This window comes from Pseudophryne corroboree, chromosome 3 (genome assembly GCF_028390025.1).
Source record: "Pseudophryne corroboree isolate aPseCor3 chromosome 3, aPseCor3.hap2, whole genome shotgun sequence".
Classification (NCBI taxonomy): Eukaryota; Metazoa; Chordata; class Amphibia; order Anura; family Myobatrachidae; genus Pseudophryne; species Pseudophryne corroboree.
In genome coordinates this window covers 745,078,900-745,098,534 of record NC_086446.1, presented here as the reverse complement: position 1 = coordinate 745,098,534, position 19,635 = coordinate 745,078,900, and the positions used below count along the sequence as shown (strand labels likewise).

Here is a 19,635-nt window from a genome sequence, read left to right as displayed (position 1 = left end):
TTGCAAATATGCACACCATCATTCCAATATTATATGCTGGAAATCCGTGGGCAAAAACAGAACTCTCTCTTATCTGCAGCCAATCTTTCATGTTCTTTTTATATTGTAACAACCTGTTTCTATTTTTGTTCCGTGCTTTTCTACTGAGAATGCTGAACAATATTCTTTGTCTGAAGCTCCATCTCAGCTATCTAGGCTGTTCAACATAATAATGTACTTGTTTGCAATTTCGCTTCAATTCAGTAAGTCGGTGGGTAGGGATGTGGCATGACACGTCTACATTCATTATGTCGGAACTATAATGTTGACATGATTTGGATGTTAAAATTTAGGATGTCAACATGTTGTGAACATCGACAGAATGTTTACACTGCTATTTTAGCCTAATCCTAACCCTAATTGCAGCCTACTCCTAATTCGAATTGTAGCCTAACCCTTAACCCTAATTCCAACCTACCCCTAACCCTAATTGCAGCCTAACCCTAATCATAAATAGCAGCTTAACTGACCTTAACCCTAATTGCAGCCTAACCCCTAACTCTAATTGTAACCTAACCCCTAACCCTAATTGCACCCTACCCCTAATTGCAGCCTAACCCAAACCCTAAATAGCAGCCTAACTAACCCTACCCCTTATTGCAGTATAGCCTCTGACCCTAATTGCAGCCTGCCTCTAAATCTAACTGCAGCCCAACACTAATTGCAACATAACCTTTAACCCTAATTGCAACCTACCGATAACTGCAGTCTAACTCTAAGCTTTACCCTAATTTCATGTGCTGACATTCTATCGACATTCATTGTCCATATGTTAAATGTCAACATTCTGATTACGGGTATGGGTCATTGGGTCGACCCAACTTAGGTCGACACTCATTAGGTCGACCACTGAAGGTCGACATTGCCGTTAGGTCAACATACATTAAGTCGACATGTACTAGGTTGACAGGTCAAAAGGTCGACATGAGGCTTTTGACTGTTTTTGGTGTCGTTTTCTCCGTAAAGTAACCGGGAACCCCAATTAGTGCACCATGTCCCCTCGCATGGCTCGCTTCGCTCACCATGCTTGGGGGCAAGGTGCCTCGCTTCGTTCGGCACAGGTTACCGTTCCAATCGTAGTCCATGTAGATCGTTAAGTATGAAAAAATCCCAAAAATGAAAAAAAAATTGTGAAAAACTCATGTCGACCTTTAGACCTGTCGACCTAGTACACATCGACATAACGGCCATGTCGACATAATGCATGTCGACCTAATGGCATTGTCGACCTTCAGTGGTCGACCTAATGAGTGTCAACCTAAGTTGTGTCGACTTAACGACCGTAACCCCTGATTACATCCTGGTAGGAAGAGATGGTAGTGATGACATTTGGACCATGACTACTGTATACAAGTAGCTGGAAATAATTACCGAAAAGCCAGGAGACTAACGAGTGTCCCCCTGCCCAATCATTCCTGTAATGATCATTATCTTATTATATATAATTTATCTCATCATATTCATATTTATTGACAACCTTTAGCTTCTCAGCTATCTTCATATGTTTGAGATACTACTGCTGTATTTTAGGCAACTTTCTTTGAGAACATTTGTTAATTTCAGAATAATTCAGTCTCCAGATGGGGATGTAAGAATGTGCAGCTTTTTATACTTGGGCAATGGGGGTCATTCTGACCCGATCGCACGCTGCAGTTTATCGCAGTGGTGCGATCGGGTCAGAACTGCGCATGCGCCGCAGTGCGCCGGCGCATGCTAGACAGCCGAAGGCCCCTGCCTGATTGACAGGCAGAGGCGGTCGCTGGGCAGGGGGGGTGGAATGGCAGCGTTTGGCCGCCGTTTCGTGGGCACGGTACGGCCATCACAGGCGTGGCCGGACCGAACGGGGGGGGGGGGGGGCAGCGGCTGCGTGACGTCACACGCAGCGGGGGCGGGGAGCGATGAGTAGCTCCCAGCCTGCACGCTAAAGCTGCACTGGTCGGGAGCTACTCTTGGAGTGCAAAGGCATCGCCGCTGTGCGATGCCTTTGCACTTGTGCAGGGGGGGGGGGGGGGGGCGGCACTGACATGGGGGCGGGATAGCCCTGTGCTGGGCGTCCCCCCGCATGTCAGTGTGAATGATCGTAGCTGTGCTAGATTTAGCACAGCTACGATCATCTCGGAATGACCAGCAATGTGCACACGACTTAACAATGTGCCCCTGCAACGCATCTGATTTTGTCTTATTTATTGATAATTTAAGATGTTTGGTATTGGGATTACTGTACTTTTACTGCTATACTGTATTTAGGTCACTTTTGTGGTACCAACTCTATAGGCTAAATGTAATAGGGTGCGATTTCGTAAAACGTGTGATTTTTACCGCAAATTCAGAAAATCGCAAATGTAATAGCCTGCGATTTCTTTTTGAACACATATCAAAAATCTCAAGAGAAAAATCGCATCCAGATGTTTTCCCACTGAAAACAATTAAAATCGCAAATGTAATAGGATGCTATTTTTTCACTTGCACACAAAACCTTACCAAAAATCGCCCGAATAATAGACCAGGTTTAGACTGGCGATTTGTGTTGAAGCATGCACAGATCAGTGAGATTCGTGCATGCTTCTGTATGGAACAGAAAAAAAAGTGTTAAAAAATAAAAATGATGTGCAGGTCCCCCCCAAAAGCATAATCAGTCTCGGGCTCTCTGAGCCGGTCCTGGTTCCACAAATATGGGGAAAAAATTGACTGGGGATCACTGTATTTAAGTAACCCGCACTGGGCTCTTGGACCGGTCCTGGTTCCAAAAATACGGGGGACAAAAAACATTGGGGTCACCCGTATTTTTAAAACCAGCACCGGGCTCCTCTAGCCCAGGAGGTGATGCCGCAGCCAGGGGACTCTTTTATATAGGTCCCTGCGGCCAAAGCATCACAAACCCCCCAACTAGTCACCCCTGGCCGGGGTTCCCTGAGGGAGTGGGGACCCCTTAAATCAAGGGGTTCCCCCCTCCAAGCACCCAAGGGCCAGTGGTGAAGCCCAAGGCTGCCCCCCCCCCCCCATCCCTGGGCGGTGGATGGGGGGCTGATAGCCTTTACAAGTGTGTAAAAATAAAGAATATTGGGGGTCATTCCGAGTTGTTCGCTCGTTGCCGATTTTCGCTATATTGCGATTAGTCGCTTACTGCGCATGCGCAAGGTTCGCAGAGTGCATGCACTTAGTTATTTTACACAAAAGTTAGGTATTTTACTCACGGCATAACAAGGTTTTTTCTTCGTTCTGGTGATCGTACTGTGATTGACAGGAAGTGGGTGTTTCTGGGCGGAAACTTGCCGTTTTCTGGGCGTGTGCGAAAAAACGCTGGCGTTTCTGGGAAAAACGCGGGAGTGTCTGAAGAAACGGGGGAGTGTCTGGGCGAACACTGGGTGTGTTTGTGACGTCAAACCAGGAACTAAACTGACTGAACTGATCGCAATGGCTGAGTAAGTCTCGAGCTACTCAGAAACTGCTAAGAAATTTCTATTCGCAATTCTGCTAAGCTTTCGTTCGCAATTCTGCTAAGCTAAGATACACTCCCAGAGGGCAGCGGCTTAGCGTGTGCAATGCTGCTAAAAGCAGCTAGCGAGCGAACAACTCGGAATGAGGGCCATTGTCTTTTGTTGTGGAACTACAAGTCCCAGCAAGCCACCCCTGCTTGCTGGTACTTGGAGAACCACAAGTACCAGCATGCAGGGAAATAATGGGCCCGCTGGTACCTGTAGTTCCACAACAAAAGAAATACCCAAATAAAAACACAAGACACACTAAGCTTTCGTTCGCAATTCTGCTAAGCTAAGATACACTCCCAGAGGGCAGCGGCTTAGCGTGTGCAATGCTGCTAAAAGCAGCTAGCGAGCGAACAACTCGGAATGAGGGCCATTGTCTTTTGTCGTGGAACTACAAGTCCCAGCAAGCCACCCCTGCTTGCTGGTACTTGGAGAACCACAAGTACCAGCATGCAGGGAAATAATGGGCCCGGCCGCTGGTACCTGTAGTTCCACAACAAAAGAAATACCCAAATAAAAACACAAGACACACCGTGAAAGTACAACTGTAATACACATACAGTACATGCACACTTACACATTCATACATACATACATACTTACCTACATCCCATCCCGCCATTCACGCCCCCTTCTTGAGTAGAATCCAATCGTGTACCTGTAAAATATATATATATATATATATATATATACTTACAAACAATCCCAGGGGTTAAAAAAATAAACAACGAAAAACCCGGTCAAATGAACTAAAGGGGTTCCATGTTTACACATGGAACCCTTTTCCCAAAATGCCGGGACCCCCCATGACTCCTGTCACTAGAGGGCCCGGCAGCCAATCAGGGAGCGCCACGTCATAGTGCTCTCCTGATTGGCTGTACGCCCCTGGCCTGTCAATCAGGTGGAGCGCACTGACTATAATGGAGGATCGCGGTCCTCCATTATAGTCAATGGTAGGAAAATCGCGGTCTGCGGCTAACTGCGAGGTTAATTGAGGTCACTCTTGAGGTCACTCATGCGAATTCTGTTTTAACCTTAAAATTTGCACCTTATTATATTTGCGATTTTGTAGTAAAAAAAATCCGCAAATTACAAACGTGCGAATTGGTGCGATTTTTTAGACACCTAAAAAAAATCACACCCTATTACATCCAGCCTTATATCAGGAACTGTTTATAGACACTCACAGAATGCATGAGATTGAAGGAATTTCACTTAAAAAGGGCTATTCAATTTAGCGCAATATGATTAGCACCGGGAAAGAGGTCCCGCAGCTATTCAATTGTCCTCATTGCACCCTACACTTAGGGGCAGATGTATTAAGCCTGGAGAAGTGATAAAGTAGAAGGTGATAACGCACCAGCCAATCAGCTCCTGTTATTTTTTAGCCTGGGTTTGAAAAATGACAGTTAGGAGCTGATTGGCTGGTGCGTTATCACCTTCCACTTTATCACTTCTCTAGACTTAATACATCTCCCCGGGAAATGCTACTTACCGTGCCTTAAACCGGGTGTTTAGTCGCGGTAACCAGCATTCTCTGACTTATGTGTCGGCCACGATGCTACAGTAATTGTGCAAACGCTAAGGCAGAAAACAGCATTGCAGCACTAGTGGGGCTTAACAGTGCAGCCTTTCCGGTGCAATTCCTATTGCGCTGAATTGAATTGCCCCATTGTGAGAACCACTCTAAAACACGTGTGGCTTTTCTTCCCATTTTCTGTGCGCTTGATAAATTGCACAATTGTATTTGAATTCCAGGTTGTAAAACCGGCCTGCTTATTTTAAAAACATGCATCTTGAAGTATGTATTATTATTATTTACTTATTTTTTATAATTTGCATACTGTACACATCCGGTGATTCCAAAAATGTCAGTGGGTTTTATTCATTCCAGAGCAGTCTTGATAATAAATGATGTATAGATTAATGTTTCTCTTGAATTGAAATGCATATATTCTATGTAAGCATTGCAAGACTTGCATGGTGGTGAAATGGTTAGCAATGCGGCGTCACATCACTGAGGTCTTGGGTTTGATTCCCCCCAAGTCCTTACATGTGTGAAGTTTAGTATATTCTCCTCATGTTTGCACGGATTTCTTCTGGGTACTCCGGTTTGATCCCACAATCTAAAACATTTTTTAAGCTACTTGGCTACAGACAAAAACGAATCCCTACATTTGGTAGCAATATAGATTGTAAGCTCCACTGCAGCAGAGATTCATATGAACAGGGGTGTGCAAGTGGTCATGTCGCCCAGGGCACAAGGCCTGATGCAATGAACCACCTGAGGAGTACTAAGGCCTCTCTGGGCAGTGCTATACTTTTGGTGCCAGTGGCCCCACCCCCTCAGCATGACATCACATATTTCTGCAGGTGGGGTCAGCACATGGCAGCACGGAACTCTGCTCCGGCACTGGATGTGAATAACTAAATATTCTATCTAAATTATTGCGGAATATATGTGCACTATATAAATACCTGCTAGCAAATTATTACTGTTGCTGACATTCTCTATAGTGCGTCCCCCCAAATGTTCAAACAGATGGGACCATAAGGGTATCTCAAGACCTGAAATAAAATATTTTATTGTAGGGAATAGTGAATAGAATAAAAGGCACCTCAAACTTAATATTTCAAAGACAGAGTTAATTATATTTCCACCAGCCAATAGTCTGTACCAACCTGATATCTCTATCACTGTTGAAAACTCGACTACCCTACCCCACAAGCTCGCTGCCTAGGTGTCATCCTTGACTCTGATCTGTCCTTTGTTTCCCACATTCAATCTGTCTCAAGATCATGTTACATGCATCTAAAAAACATATCCAAAATACGACCATACCTTACACAAGACACTGCTAAAACTCTAATCCACGCTCTCATTATCTCCCACACTGATTATTGTAATAGTCTCCTGACCGGTCTTCCCAAACATAGACTCTCACCACTACAATCCATTCTGAATGCAGCGGCGAGGCTAATCTTCCTCGCTAGACATTCATCGTCTGCAGATCCACTCTGTCAGTCCCTCCATTGGTTACCTGTATTCTACCGCATTCAATATAAAATACTTTTATTCACACACAAGGTCATTAACCAAATTACACCAACATACATCACTTCGCTTATCTCAAAATATCTCCCAACCCGACCTCTTCGCTCTTCACAAGACCTGTGTCTCTCATCCACACTCATTACTCGCTCCAACTCACGATTGCAGGACTTTCATCGTGCTGCACCCACTCTGTGGAATGCCCTACCACACACAATAAGTCTCTCCTCTGGTCTCCAAACCTTCAAGCGTTCCCTGAAAACTCACCTCTTTAGGCAAGCGTATCAAATTCCAGAACCGCCCAAATAACTTTCATAAACCTTCCTATCTAATTGCATCCTCTCTGCACAGTCCACACATATCCTCACATGTCTTCTCATTCTTCACTTTCCCTTCCTCTCGAAACCGGTTCACCATTGCTGTATGACCCTATCATACAGCCCACCAAGTACCTTTGCAATCTGGTGGACAACTATGCAATAGATAGCACCTTTCCTCGTGTATCCATGCCTATTTCCCTATAGATTGTAAGCTTGCGAGCAGGGACTTCCTACCTCTATGACTGTTTGTTATCACCCAGTTTGTTATACAGGTTGAGTATCCCATATCCAAATATTCCAAAATACGGAATATTCCGAAATACAGAATTTTTCGAGTGAGCGTGAGATAGTGAAACCTTTGTTTTCTGATGGCTCAATGTACACAAACTTTGTTTAATACGCAAAGTTATTAAAAATATTGTATTAAATGACCTTCAGGCTGTGTGTATAAGGTGTCTATGAAACATAAATGAATTGAGTGAATGTACACACACTTTGTTTAATGCACAAAGTTATTAAAAAATATTGGCTAAAATTACCTTCCGGCTGTTTGTATAAGGTGTATATGTAACATAAATGCCTTCTGTGCTTAGATTTAGGTCCCACCGCCATGATATCTCATTATGGTATGCAATTATTCCAAAATACGGAAAAATCCCATATCCAAAATACCTCTGGTCCCAAGCATTTTGGATAAGGGATACTCGACCTGTATCATTGTTATTTCCAATTGTAAAGCGCAACGGAATTTGCTGCGCTATATAAGAAAATGTTAATAAATAAATAATAATAAAGAATATTAAGTCGGTATTCTTTCAGCAGTACAGTCATGTACAGATGGAGAGATATAACAGACCTGAATGGCGAATGTCAGAATATAACACAAATGTATCTTATGCTTCGCCAGACATACAGTAGCTAGCACCATGCATGATGTACTATAATAACTAATGCAGACAGCACAATCACTTGTCCGTGAAAACGTCATTGTACAGACTATAGAGGGATTTTATTTTGTACTTTTGTCAGTTTCCAGCTCCATAAGACATTGAGTAGTGAGAATTTATTTTAATAATGTGATTTTACATATCTGATCTATCAATGTCCAGTGGTTACTGGAGCCCGTAATCTATTTTTGCATTTAATTTCTCTTTTCCGCTGTCTGACATTAAGAGAGTTAGTGAGCAAAAGAAATGAATTTGGTGTTTAAAACACACCTGGAAAAGAGGAGTTTGCAGTATTATCAATGTAAGATACCGACACGAATACTGTAGGTAGGACGATTATATGTAAAATAAAACTGAAACAATTAACAGCCCGCAGCTAACAAAAACATACAAAACAATACAAGCTGCTGCAGCGATTGCTGCCAATTGTATATTTTACATAATCCAAAGGTTAAGGATATTTTCCATCCAGTGGAAAGCCAGGGAACAATGGCAGCACGTGGATTAGCAGAAGTAGCCACTTGATATAAAAGGTCAACGATGAAGACAGAAAAGTACACTAATCAAATACTGATTTTAATTAGCACATGCTTACTAAAACCTCTACTAAATCATCACCGATTCTTTCATGTTCTTATTGGCCAGAATTGAGTTTAATTACCATTATTTTTATCTTCAAAGGGTACTTGTTAGATGATCCCAAACCACAGCTAAAAACTCCACATTGCGCTAAACATTTCACCGTGCGCTGCTAATTGTTTTAGAGAAGAACCTTGTGGAAGTCAACAAAGGACTTTGGCCATCATTCCAAGTTGATCGCATGTAGCAACTTATTGCTGCTCGTGCGATCAACTTGACGCCGCCTATGGGGGTAGTGTATTTTAGCATAGCAGGGCTGCGATCACTTGTGCAGTCCTGCTATGCTAACAAAGTTTCCTGCAAAATAAGACCAGGGTCAGACTTACTTACCCTGTGCGACAGATCCAGTGCTGAAGGTCCCGGGATTGACGTCAACCATCCGCCCTCCAAACGCCTGGACACGCCTGCGTTCGGATCTCCACGCCCGGAAAACGCTGAGTAGACGCCCCGGAACGCCTCGCCGCTGTCAGTGTTCTTGCGATCACGCTAGTGATCACTTTCTTCTTTATTCTGTCCGCTGCCCAGCAACGCAACACCGTGCGTGCGCATTGCGGCCGCCGTGCATGCGCAGTTCTGACCCATTCGCACCGCAGCGAAGAACCGCTGCATGCGAACGGGTCGGAATGACCAACTTTATACACAGACCTTCTAGATCCAACACAAAGGATGGCCTGTGTAGATGAGCACAGTGGCTGCGGTGGCTTATGGGCAATGTAATCCAGGCAATTACCTAAGGGAGATGTTTTCCAGGCACGATTAATGAATACTGTAGCTTACAGTATGTACTGAACAGTATATGCCCACAGTCACCTTGGAAGTACACTTGCTTGAGATCTAAGGACCTAATTCAGACCTGATCGTAGACGTGCGAGGGGACGTCTAGCACAGTCTGCCTCGCATGCCAGGCCCTCCACCCCCCCCCCCCCCTCCCTCCAGCAGACGTGCAAAAGCATCGCACAGCGGCGATGCTTTCGCACATGACATGTAGCTCCATGCCTACAAAGCCTAGCTGCAAAGGCAGAGAGCTACCCGTCATGTTTTTGGCAGCCGCGGCCAGCCCTGCAAACGGTCCAGGCATGACTGTGTTATCCTGACCATGCCCTGCCACAACGCTGTCAACACGCCCCGCGACCGCCTCTGCCTGATTGACACCGACAAGATGCCTTCGTATCTCACTGTGGGGGTAATTCAGAGTTGATCGCAGCAGCAAATTTGTTAGCAGTTGGGCAAAACCATGTGCACTGCAGGGGAGGCAGATATAACATGTGCAGAGAGAGTTAGATTTGGGTGGGGTGTGTTCAATCTGAAATCTAAATTGCAGTGTAAAAATAAAGCAGCCAGTATTTACTCTGCACAGAAACAATATAACCCACCCAAATACGCAGTAACGCCAGCCGTCCACCGTACTTGCAGCCGCTGTGTGTGTGTCAGGGGAGGAGAGCGCAGCGCGTGCCTCTTCTGCCCCTCATTGCTCAGTCCAGCGGCGGCGGAGTGTAGGATCTTAAACCAGCCGCCGGTTCGTGAGCCAATCAGAGCTCACAGACTGGCAGTGATGGCTCCTGATTGGCTGCCGGACCGCAAGCTTTGATTGGCTCATGAACCGGCGCCTGGTTTGAGATACATGCCGCCGCTGTACTGAGAACTGAGTGGCAGGAGAGGCGTGTGATGTGCTCCCTGACACACACACAGCAGCAAGCAGCGATGGCAGCACTGAGGAGGGGGGGGGGGGGGGCATATGTGTACCTGGCACTGTGGGGGCCATGTGTGTGCCTGGCACTGTGGGGGGCATGTGTGTGCCTGGCACTGTGGGGGGCATGTAAGTTCCTGGCACTGCAGGGGCATATCTGGCACTGTGGGGACATATATGCATCTGGCACTGTGGGGGCATATGTGTATCTGGCACTGTGGGGGCATATGTGTATCTGGCACTACTGGGGGCATATGTGTATCTGGCACTGCACTATTGGTGTCATATGTATATCTGGCCCCCCATATGTGTATCTCGCCCCCATTTTCATTGGCCACACCCCATGTGACATGTGACCACACCCATTTTTGGCAACCCTACCGCTAAGGCAATTTTTCTACTTGCACCACTGGATTTGTGTAAGGTTCATGTTGTACTATAGATCTCCTGAGAGTTAGCAGATGTTGTCATCACAGATCCTCTAAAAGTTCAGATAGGTTCAAAATAAGATCATAGTTATTTGGCTCGAAGGCCATAAACATGTTCATCTATGGAACCAGTTCATAAGTGTGGTTCACATATTTTATTTTAAATATTTTCAAGGCATCTTAAACATTATAGCATTTAAAATTCACTATTCACAATTAAAAAAATAATAACACAAAAAAGGCACAATAGAACAGCCTCAAACTGGTCTGATTGTCTTAAATCGATTGATCAATAACCCGAGAAACTCCAGTTGGAGTTTTTTCCCTGATTTATATACTAGTTTGAGAGATGATACGTGATAAACGTCAGTATCTGCAGTTATGATTCTTAAATGATGGAATTAGCAACATAGTTTATGTATAACTATAATTCTTCTTAAAAGCCGTTTAAATTCTGGAATCCTTCCCTCTGCAGTCCAACATATATTCATATTCATTGGCCATGTACAGTATAGTAAGCAGGGGTTTAGGAAGAATAATTAACACCAATAAGTAAAATGTCCTAACGCTAAGGGGGAAATTTATCAAAGCTTGGAGAGAGATAAACTGGAGAGAAATAAAGTACCAACCAAACAGTTCCTGTCATTTTTCAAGCACAGCCTGTAACTTGACCATTAGAAGCTGATTGACTGGTAATTTATCTCTCTCCACTTTCTCCCTGGTATATTATATATTATACGGGTTGTAATTTTCTATAGTACCGTACATGATATCCCACTTTCACATCTCTGCCCCCCATAATATGCTCATCAGAGATTGCTGCCACTTGTGCAGTCAACGCTACATGACAAATTATTAATAACCCACGCTCATTACATTTATTACAGCAAAGTTAATTATGGCTGCAAGGGGGACAAATGTGGAATGAAGATTACATTCCAGAGCAAAACATGATTATAAATAAGTATGTTTTAATTATTCTAGTGCCTGAGTGTGAGATCACTTGTCACAACACCTCTAATGAAGGCAACATATAATGTTCTGGATGTACTTAAATATGGGCGATATATCTCAGAACCTAAAGTTACATTTTGACACATATCATTAATAACATATCTCAGAACGCAAAGTCAAAACATGACACTAATAATAAAAATAGAAATAATAAATAATCTACAAACTAATTTTTGCAAACTTTGCGCCATAAAGAAAAAGAATTCTTACCAAGTGTTCATTCTCATTTTTCTATCGTGTGTCTACTTTTAAGGGGATCATCCAACTTCAATGACTAAAATATTGTTTTATCTCAACAAGAATCCTTAGGGGTAAATGTAATAAATTACGAGTTGCCTGAGGTCCTGGATTTCAGTCGAGAATGGACGTATTTTTAAAGCGGCAATTGTTTACAAAGCAAAACCAGGTTGGCTTTGTCTTGTAAGTGGTTGCCGCTTTAAAAATATGGTCATCATCGGACAAAATGCTGGACCTCCAGCAACTCATGCCCATATTACATTTATCCCTTAGTAATAAAACATATGAAGCCGCTTGTCATCAATTTTGTTGACCAACTATTATGGAGGTCATTAGTGCATCCCTCTCTGTTTATAATGCCCAATCAAAACAGACATTATAGTGAGGGTGGCATTACACTGAGGGCAACATACTGGAATAATATACTCACTGCTTTCCTTATCAAAGTTGCCTATCTTTATGCAGGGTAAAAAATGGATACGGATTAATGAGCCATTCTGGGGGGCACCGGTTTATTATGGAGCAGAAACCAACCCACATCCCGGTGGTTTGGACATTTGTCACAGGTCAGAACATGCAGAGCGATGTGTGGCCAGACCCCCGCAATTGGCAACAGACTACATCCCAGTGGTGTGCCCATTTGTCACACTGAAGAACATGCAGAGCAGTCCACTTGGACATCAAGGCCAGCCTAATGTCTTGGTTGGAGGCCCTGTCCTTATAAAATATCCAAGATTATTGAGAGACCTTTTGGACTTCCAGTAGAGTAGGCTAAGCTCCTAGAAGTGCTCTCACCTGCTGCAAAGTGGGCGGGGTGGTGATGCAACCTGCATCCCCATGTGACTTGCCACACCCAACTGATGACACAAATGGCATCAAAAAGAGAGCGTGACACTATCACAGCACTGTGTAATGATGATGTATGACTTTCAGTGCCATCAAAACATCTGTAGTACTACAGCCCAAGACAAAGGGGGAGATATATCAAATCTTCTAAAGGGCTCAAGTGGAAGTGTTGCCCATAGCAACCAATCAGATTCTAGGTAGTACATTCTATAAAATGATAGCTGAAATCTGATTGGTTCCTACAGGCAACACCTCCACATGTCTTCTGTAGAATTATGATAAATCTCCCCCATAGTGTGATAAATTTGCTATAAAATGCATCTAAACAAATGAAATAAAACATGGATCCACACTGGGGTCGATTCAGATGTGGGGCGGGATGTAATGGAGTCCACTTTCGCCCGGCGTGCGGGATGCCGGCCGAGCGCGGATGTTTTTTTAAAGGGGAAATCATTGACAAGGCACAACCATAGCTTGTAAATGATTGCCCCTTTAAATAAATACATCCAAGTTCCTCCGGCATCCCACACGTCGGGCGGACCCGGACTCGGACTCCATCCTGCCTCTGGAAGGAGTTGCTGCTTTCCGCACGAAGCACTGATTATCTGTATTTTTTAATATAATCCAACAATAACAAGCTGCATGGAATTATGCCGACACCACTGAGAATACATTTATGTCAACATGTCTTTTCAGTATAATAAAAGTAATTCTAAAGTTTTGCAATAAATAAAAGTGTTTTAAATAAATTACTTACCCAGCTACAACAATTTCAAAGTCTCCGTCGTTGTCCACATCAGTGACGGCCACCCCGTAGTTCAGTTGCGTGGGGTTACTTTCGTAATCCGGTGGTAGAACACTGTTGGTGACAGCTGTGAACATGGGCTCCGAACGCTGAGCTCCACCGCAGCACAGAACAATGGAGAGCAGCACCACAAGAAGCATCATCTTTGACACCTGGAAATAGAATGAGTAATATATTCAAGACTATTGTCCGCTTCATTAACATCTCACACATTACATGTCTAACAATGGAGAAGGAAGACCAGGAAAATGGATAAAGAGAAATATTACATGCTGTATCACTGATTTAATTACTGAACCAGATGCAAGAGATATGTGAATAGGCGGGAAATGTATCAAGGGGTTCAGTAGGGAAAGCCGACGTCTGGGAACGTACTGAATACCAACACTGTGATCCCGATTGAGATGAAGCCGACAGGGGTGAGTTCGGGGTATTATACCCTCTCTCCGTCCACCCTAACCCTCCCGCCCGACTTCCTAACCCTAACCTTCCCTCGGTGTGTCGAGAATCCGATGCCGAGATGTTAACCTATTCGGGATACCGGTGTCAGCATTCCGAATAGTGTTGGGGTTCCGGCGTCGGTAATTTGACTCCTGACAGGTGGGATCCTTACTGCAACCCATATCAAGCCTTGAAGAGAGATAGAGTGGAGAAGTTGCTATAGCAGCCAATCACGCTCTATCATTTCATAGACTGTACTAGCTAAATGATAGCTATAAGCTAATAGGTTGCTACGGGAAACCTCTCCACTTTATCTCCCGTCTCATCTCCCTCCAAAGCTTAATATATCTCCCCTCTAACGTCTACATACAATAAAAAAAAAATAATAATAATAAATAAATATATATATATATATGTAGACAGGATAGAGGCGGCACTCAAAGACTTGCACAAATGGTGAAAAAAGCATCCGTGCAGGGATGCTGTTTTAATAAGTGTTACGTTTCGGGGACGTATCCCCTTCCTCAACGTCCCCGAAACGTAACACTTATTAAAACAGCATCCCTGCACGGATGCTTTTTTCACCATTTGTGCAAGTCTTTGAGTGCCGCCTCTATCCTGTCTACATATCTACGTGGGATTGCCCCACAAGGAAGGCACCTTAGCAAGCTAACGTAGCTGGAGTGCCGGAGCCGAGCGTTTGTATATATATATATATATATACACACACCATGGATGCGACTATCAAATTCACTTTCACTTGCAGTGAAGATACCATTAATTATTTGGATGTGTGTACAGAAAGAACAATGCAGGGATTGAATGCAAGTGTGTATTCTAAGCCTGTGGTTATGAATACTATGCTACATGTCAGTAGCCATCGTCCTCAGGCAATGAAAAAAGATTTGCTCTTTTCTCAATACTTACGAATTAAAAGATTAACCAGGAATGATAAGGAAATCCATGATCAAATGAACATTATATTCAATAGATTTTTTTGAAAGAGGCTGTAAACGCAATGACTTGGAGGTTGCAAGAGATAAAGCACTAATGATACATTGGAAGGAGTGATTAAAAAAACTAAGGAAAAAGTTGTTGAAGCTGTATTTCCCTTTGTGAGTCCATTAGCTACAGCAAGCCCTAGCATTACGAAAAACTCAAAAGCATTATGGCCCATAATTAAAACTGACAAAAACATACCATCTTTGAACAAATCTCGTTTGTTGCTTTGCTTTAGAAGAGGCCTAATTCAGACCTGACCGCAGCAGCAAACTTTTTCTCTAATGGGCATAACCATGTGCACTGCAGGTGGGGCAGATGTAACATGTGCAGAGAGAGTTAGACTTGGGTGGGGTGTGTTCAAACTGAAATCTAAATTGCAGTGTAAAAATAAAGCAGCCAGTATTTACCTGGCACAGAAACAATATAACCCACCCAAATGTCACTCTCTCTGCACATGTTACATCTGCCCAGTGGCGGATTTAGGGGGGGGGCACCAAGGCACGTGCCCCCCTATCATTTTTAACTGTCTGCGCCGCTGCACGCACCCCGCACCCGGCACCCGATATGTTCCCCTCCCATGTCACAGTTGCTGCTGCTGCTGCAGCTCTGCTTGTGTGTTCCTCCTCCTGATTGGCTCCCTGGAGAAATGTGACCTGCAGTCAGTGCAGACTGCAGAGGAGTCGAGCAGGAGGAGGAACACAGATCCAGGCGGCAGCGGCTGAGGGACAGTGCACCGCCGCCGCCGCTGAGGGACAGCGCACCGCCGCCGCCTGCCGCCGCTGAGGGTCAGCACCCAGGAACAGTGCACAGCAGCGCAAGGGTCCGGGAGAGCAGCCGCCAACCGAGCAAGAAGATGACGCCTGCCTGACTGGCCCTGCATTCTGCTGGTGAGCGGTCTTTTGTTGGGGGGGGGGGGGGGGAGTGGGGGTGACCGGGGGGGGGGGGGAATAGTTCTGCTGCCTGCTGTGAGTGGTCTTTTGCTGGGGGTGGGAGGGTGATCTGGGGAGGGAGAGAATGGTGCTGCTACCTGCTGTGAGCGGTCTTTTGCTGGGGGGGGGAGTGGGGGTGACCTGGGGAGGGAGAATGGTGCTGCTGTGAGCACTTTGAGCACGGTTGATTCTATATCGGAGTTGGAGAAGGAACCTTCTGACGTACTTAGGGGAGGAGACACGTCACCAGGGGGAGGAGCTACGGGCGAACAGGGTACCCGAAAAGTACTTTAGCGGGCTCGCTTCGCTCGCCACCTGATTACTAAAGGTGATAGTTAGTGGCGTGGATAGTAGAGAAACTATCCCGCTGGCCTAGCTCCTCACCCTTGTGTCGTGGCTCCTCCCCCTGACGGAAAAGGTCCCTTAGCCCACTTGATTCTAGCATGTACCCTTTGAGCACATTGAGCACTTGACCACACCCCCTCACACAATTGGTCACACCCACTAAAACTTGGCCACGCCCACTCCACCCCTCCTTGATAGCACAACCACTTATGGTGCCCCCCCCCCCCCCTGTAATTTTTTTCTGGATCCGCCCCTGCATCTGCCCCACCTGCACTGCACATGGTTTTGCCCATTAGAGAAACGTTTTGCTGCTGCGATCAGGTCTGAATTAGCCCCTTAATTCCAGCAGGGATAATTTCATGATGCGGGCACCAGGGTGCTATAAATGCACCAGGTGCACCACTTGCAGATATTATGACACTGGACCCTTTTTTACACACCCACATTCTGGTAAAAAAAATCTCCATCAAAGATGTGCTTTCATGCTCAAGCAAGTTTGTGATATACAGTATATCACAAAATGCCCGCGTGGTCTCACATATGGGGGTAAGACTATCTCCACATTTAAAGAAAGAGCTACTTGGCATTGATCTGCTATTACATTGCCATTAGAGGGAAAGCCTATTGAGCAGCCAGTCGCAAGACAATTTGTAACAGCATGACATTCATTAGCAACTCTTAGGTATAAGATTGTAGATCATGTCCCCCCTCTAAATAGGGGTGGAGACAGCTAAAAAATGTATCTCAATGGATTTTTAAATTGAATACAGTAACCCCCGAGGGGTTTAAATTAGAGATGAGCGCCGGAAATTTTTCGGGTTTTGTGTTTTGGTTTTGGGTTCGGTTCCGCGGCCGTGTTTTGGGTTCGACCGCGTTTTGGCAAAACCTCACCAAATTTTTTTTGTCGGATTCGGGTGTGTTTTGGATTCGGGTGTTTTTTTCAAAAAACCCTAAAAAACAGCTTAAATCATAGAATTTGGGGGTCATTTTGATCCCAAAGTATTATTAACCTCAAAAACCATAATTTCCACTCATTTTCAGTCTATTCTGAATACCTCACACCTCACAATATTATTTTTAGTCCTAAAATTTGCACCGAGGTCGCTGTGTGAGTAAGATAAGCGACCCTAGTGGCCGACACAAACACCGGGCCCATCTAGGAGTGGCACTGCAGTGTCACGCAGGATGTCCCTTCCAAAAAACCCTCCCCAAACAGCACATGACGCAAAGAAAAAAAGAGGCGCAATGAGGTCGCTGTGTGAGTAAGATAAGCGACCCTAGTGGCCGACACAAACACCGGGCCCATCTAGGAGTGGCACTGCAGTGTCACGCAGGATGTCCCTTCCAAAAAACCCTCCCCAAACAGCACATGACGCAAAGAAAAAAAGAGGCGCAATGAGGTAGCTGACTGTGTGAGTAAGATAAGCGACCCTAGTGGCCGACACAAACACCGGGCCCATCTAGGAGTGGCACTGCAGTGTCACGCAGGATGTCCCTTCCAAAAAACCCTCCCCAAACAGCACATGACGCAAAGAAAAAAAGAGGCGCAATGAGGTAGCTAACTGTGTGAGTAAGATAAGCGACCCTAGTGGCCGACACAAACACCGGGCCTATCTAGGAGTGGCACTGCAGTGTCACGCAGGATGTCCCTTCCAAAAAACCCTCCCCAAACAGCACATGACGCAAAGAAAAAAAGAGGCGCAATGAGGTAGCTGACTGTGTGAGTAAGATAAGCGACCCTAGTGGCCGACACAAACACCGGGCCCATCTAGGAGTGGCACTGCAGTGTCACGCAGGATGTCCCTTCCAAAAAACCCTCCCCAAACAGCACATGACGCAAAGAAAAAAAGAGGCGCAATGAGGTAGCTGACTGTGTGAGTAAGATAAGCGACCCTAGTGGCCGACACAAACACCGGGCCCATCTAGGAGTGGCACTGCAGTGTCACGCAGGATGTCCCTTCCAAAAAACCCTCCCCAAACAGCACATGACGCAAAAAAAAAAAGAGGCGCAATGAGGTAGCTGACTGTGTGAGTAAGATAAGCGACCCTAGTGGCCGACACAAACACCGGGCCCATCTAGGAGTGGCACTGCAGTGTCACGCAGGATGTCCCTTCCAAAAAACCCTCCCCAAACAGCACATGACGCAAAGAAAAAAAGAGGCGCAATGAGGTAGCTGACTGTGTGAGTAAGATAAGCGACCCTAGTGGCCGACACAAACACTGGGCCCATCTAGGAGTGGCACTGCAGTGTCACGCAGGATGTCCCTTCCAAAAAACCCTCCCCAAACAGCACATGACGCAAAGAAAAAAAGAGGCGCAATGAGGTAGCTGACTGTGTGAGTAAGATAAGCGACCCTAGTGGCCGACACAAACACCGGGCCCATCTAGGAGTGGCACTGCAGTGTCACGCAGGATGTCCCTTCCAAAAAACCCTCCCCAAACAGCACATGACGCAAAGAAAAAAAGAGGCGCAATGAGGTAGCTGACTGTGTGAGTAAGATAAGCGACCCTAGTGGCCGACACAAACACCGGGCCCATCTAGGAGTGGCACTGCAGTGTCACGCAGGATGTCCCTTCCAAAAAACCCTCCCCAAACAGCACATGACGCAAAGAAAAAAAGAGGCGCAATGAGGTAGCTGACTGTGTGAGTAAGATAAGCGACCCTAGTGGCCGACACAAACACCGGGCCCATCTAGGAGTGGCACTGCAGTGTCACGCAGGATGTCCCTTCCAAAAAACCCTCCCCAAACAGCACATGACGCAAAGAAAAAAAGAGGCGCAATGAGGTAGCTAACTGTGTGAGTAAGATAAGCGACCCTAGTGGCCGACACAAACACCGGGCCTATCTAGGAGTGGCACTGCAGTGTCACGCAGGATGTCCCTTCCAAAAAACCCTCCCCAAACAGCACATGACGCAAAGAAAAAAAGAGGCGCAATGAGGTAGCTGACTGTGTGAGTAAGATAAGCGACCCTAGTGGCCGACACAAACACCGGGCCCATCTAGGAGTGGCACTGCAGTGTCACGCAGGATGTCCCTTCCAAAAAACCCTCCCCAAACAGCACATGACGCAAAGAAAAAAAGAGGCGCAATGAGGTAGCTGTGTGAGTAAGATAAGCGACCCTAGTGGCCGACACAAACACCGGGCCCATCTAGGAGTGGCACTGCAGTGTCACGCAGGATGTCCCTTCCAAAAAACCCTCCCCAAACAGCACATGACGCAAAGAAAAAAAGAGGCGCAATGAGGTAGCTGACCGTGTGAGTAAGATAAGCGACCCTAGTGGCCGACACAAACACCGGGCCCATCTAGGAGTGGCACTGCAGTGTCACGCAGGATGTCCCTTCCAAAAAACCCTCCCCAAACAGCACATGACGCAAAGAAAAAAAGAGGCGCAATGAGGTAGCTGACTGTGTGAGTAAG

General features: G+C 45.5%; 1 protein-coding gene across 4 annotated transcripts in view; it reads right to left on the bottom strand.

The window, feature by feature from the left end:
- Positions 1-19,635, bottom strand: part of CRTAC1 (cartilage acidic protein 1) — a 1,057,458-nt gene that overhangs the window by 808,058 nt on the left and 229,765 nt on the right. For all 4 annotated transcript variants that reach the window (XM_063962302.1, XM_063962305.1, XM_063962306.1 and 1 more), the window contains exon 2: positions 13,452-13,651. In XM_063962302.1, coding sequence (XP_063818372.1) covers positions 13,452-13,642 — 191 coding nt within the window. In that variant the 5' untranslated portion in view covers positions 13,643-13,651. The remainder of the gene's footprint in view (positions 1-13,451; positions 13,652-19,635) is intronic.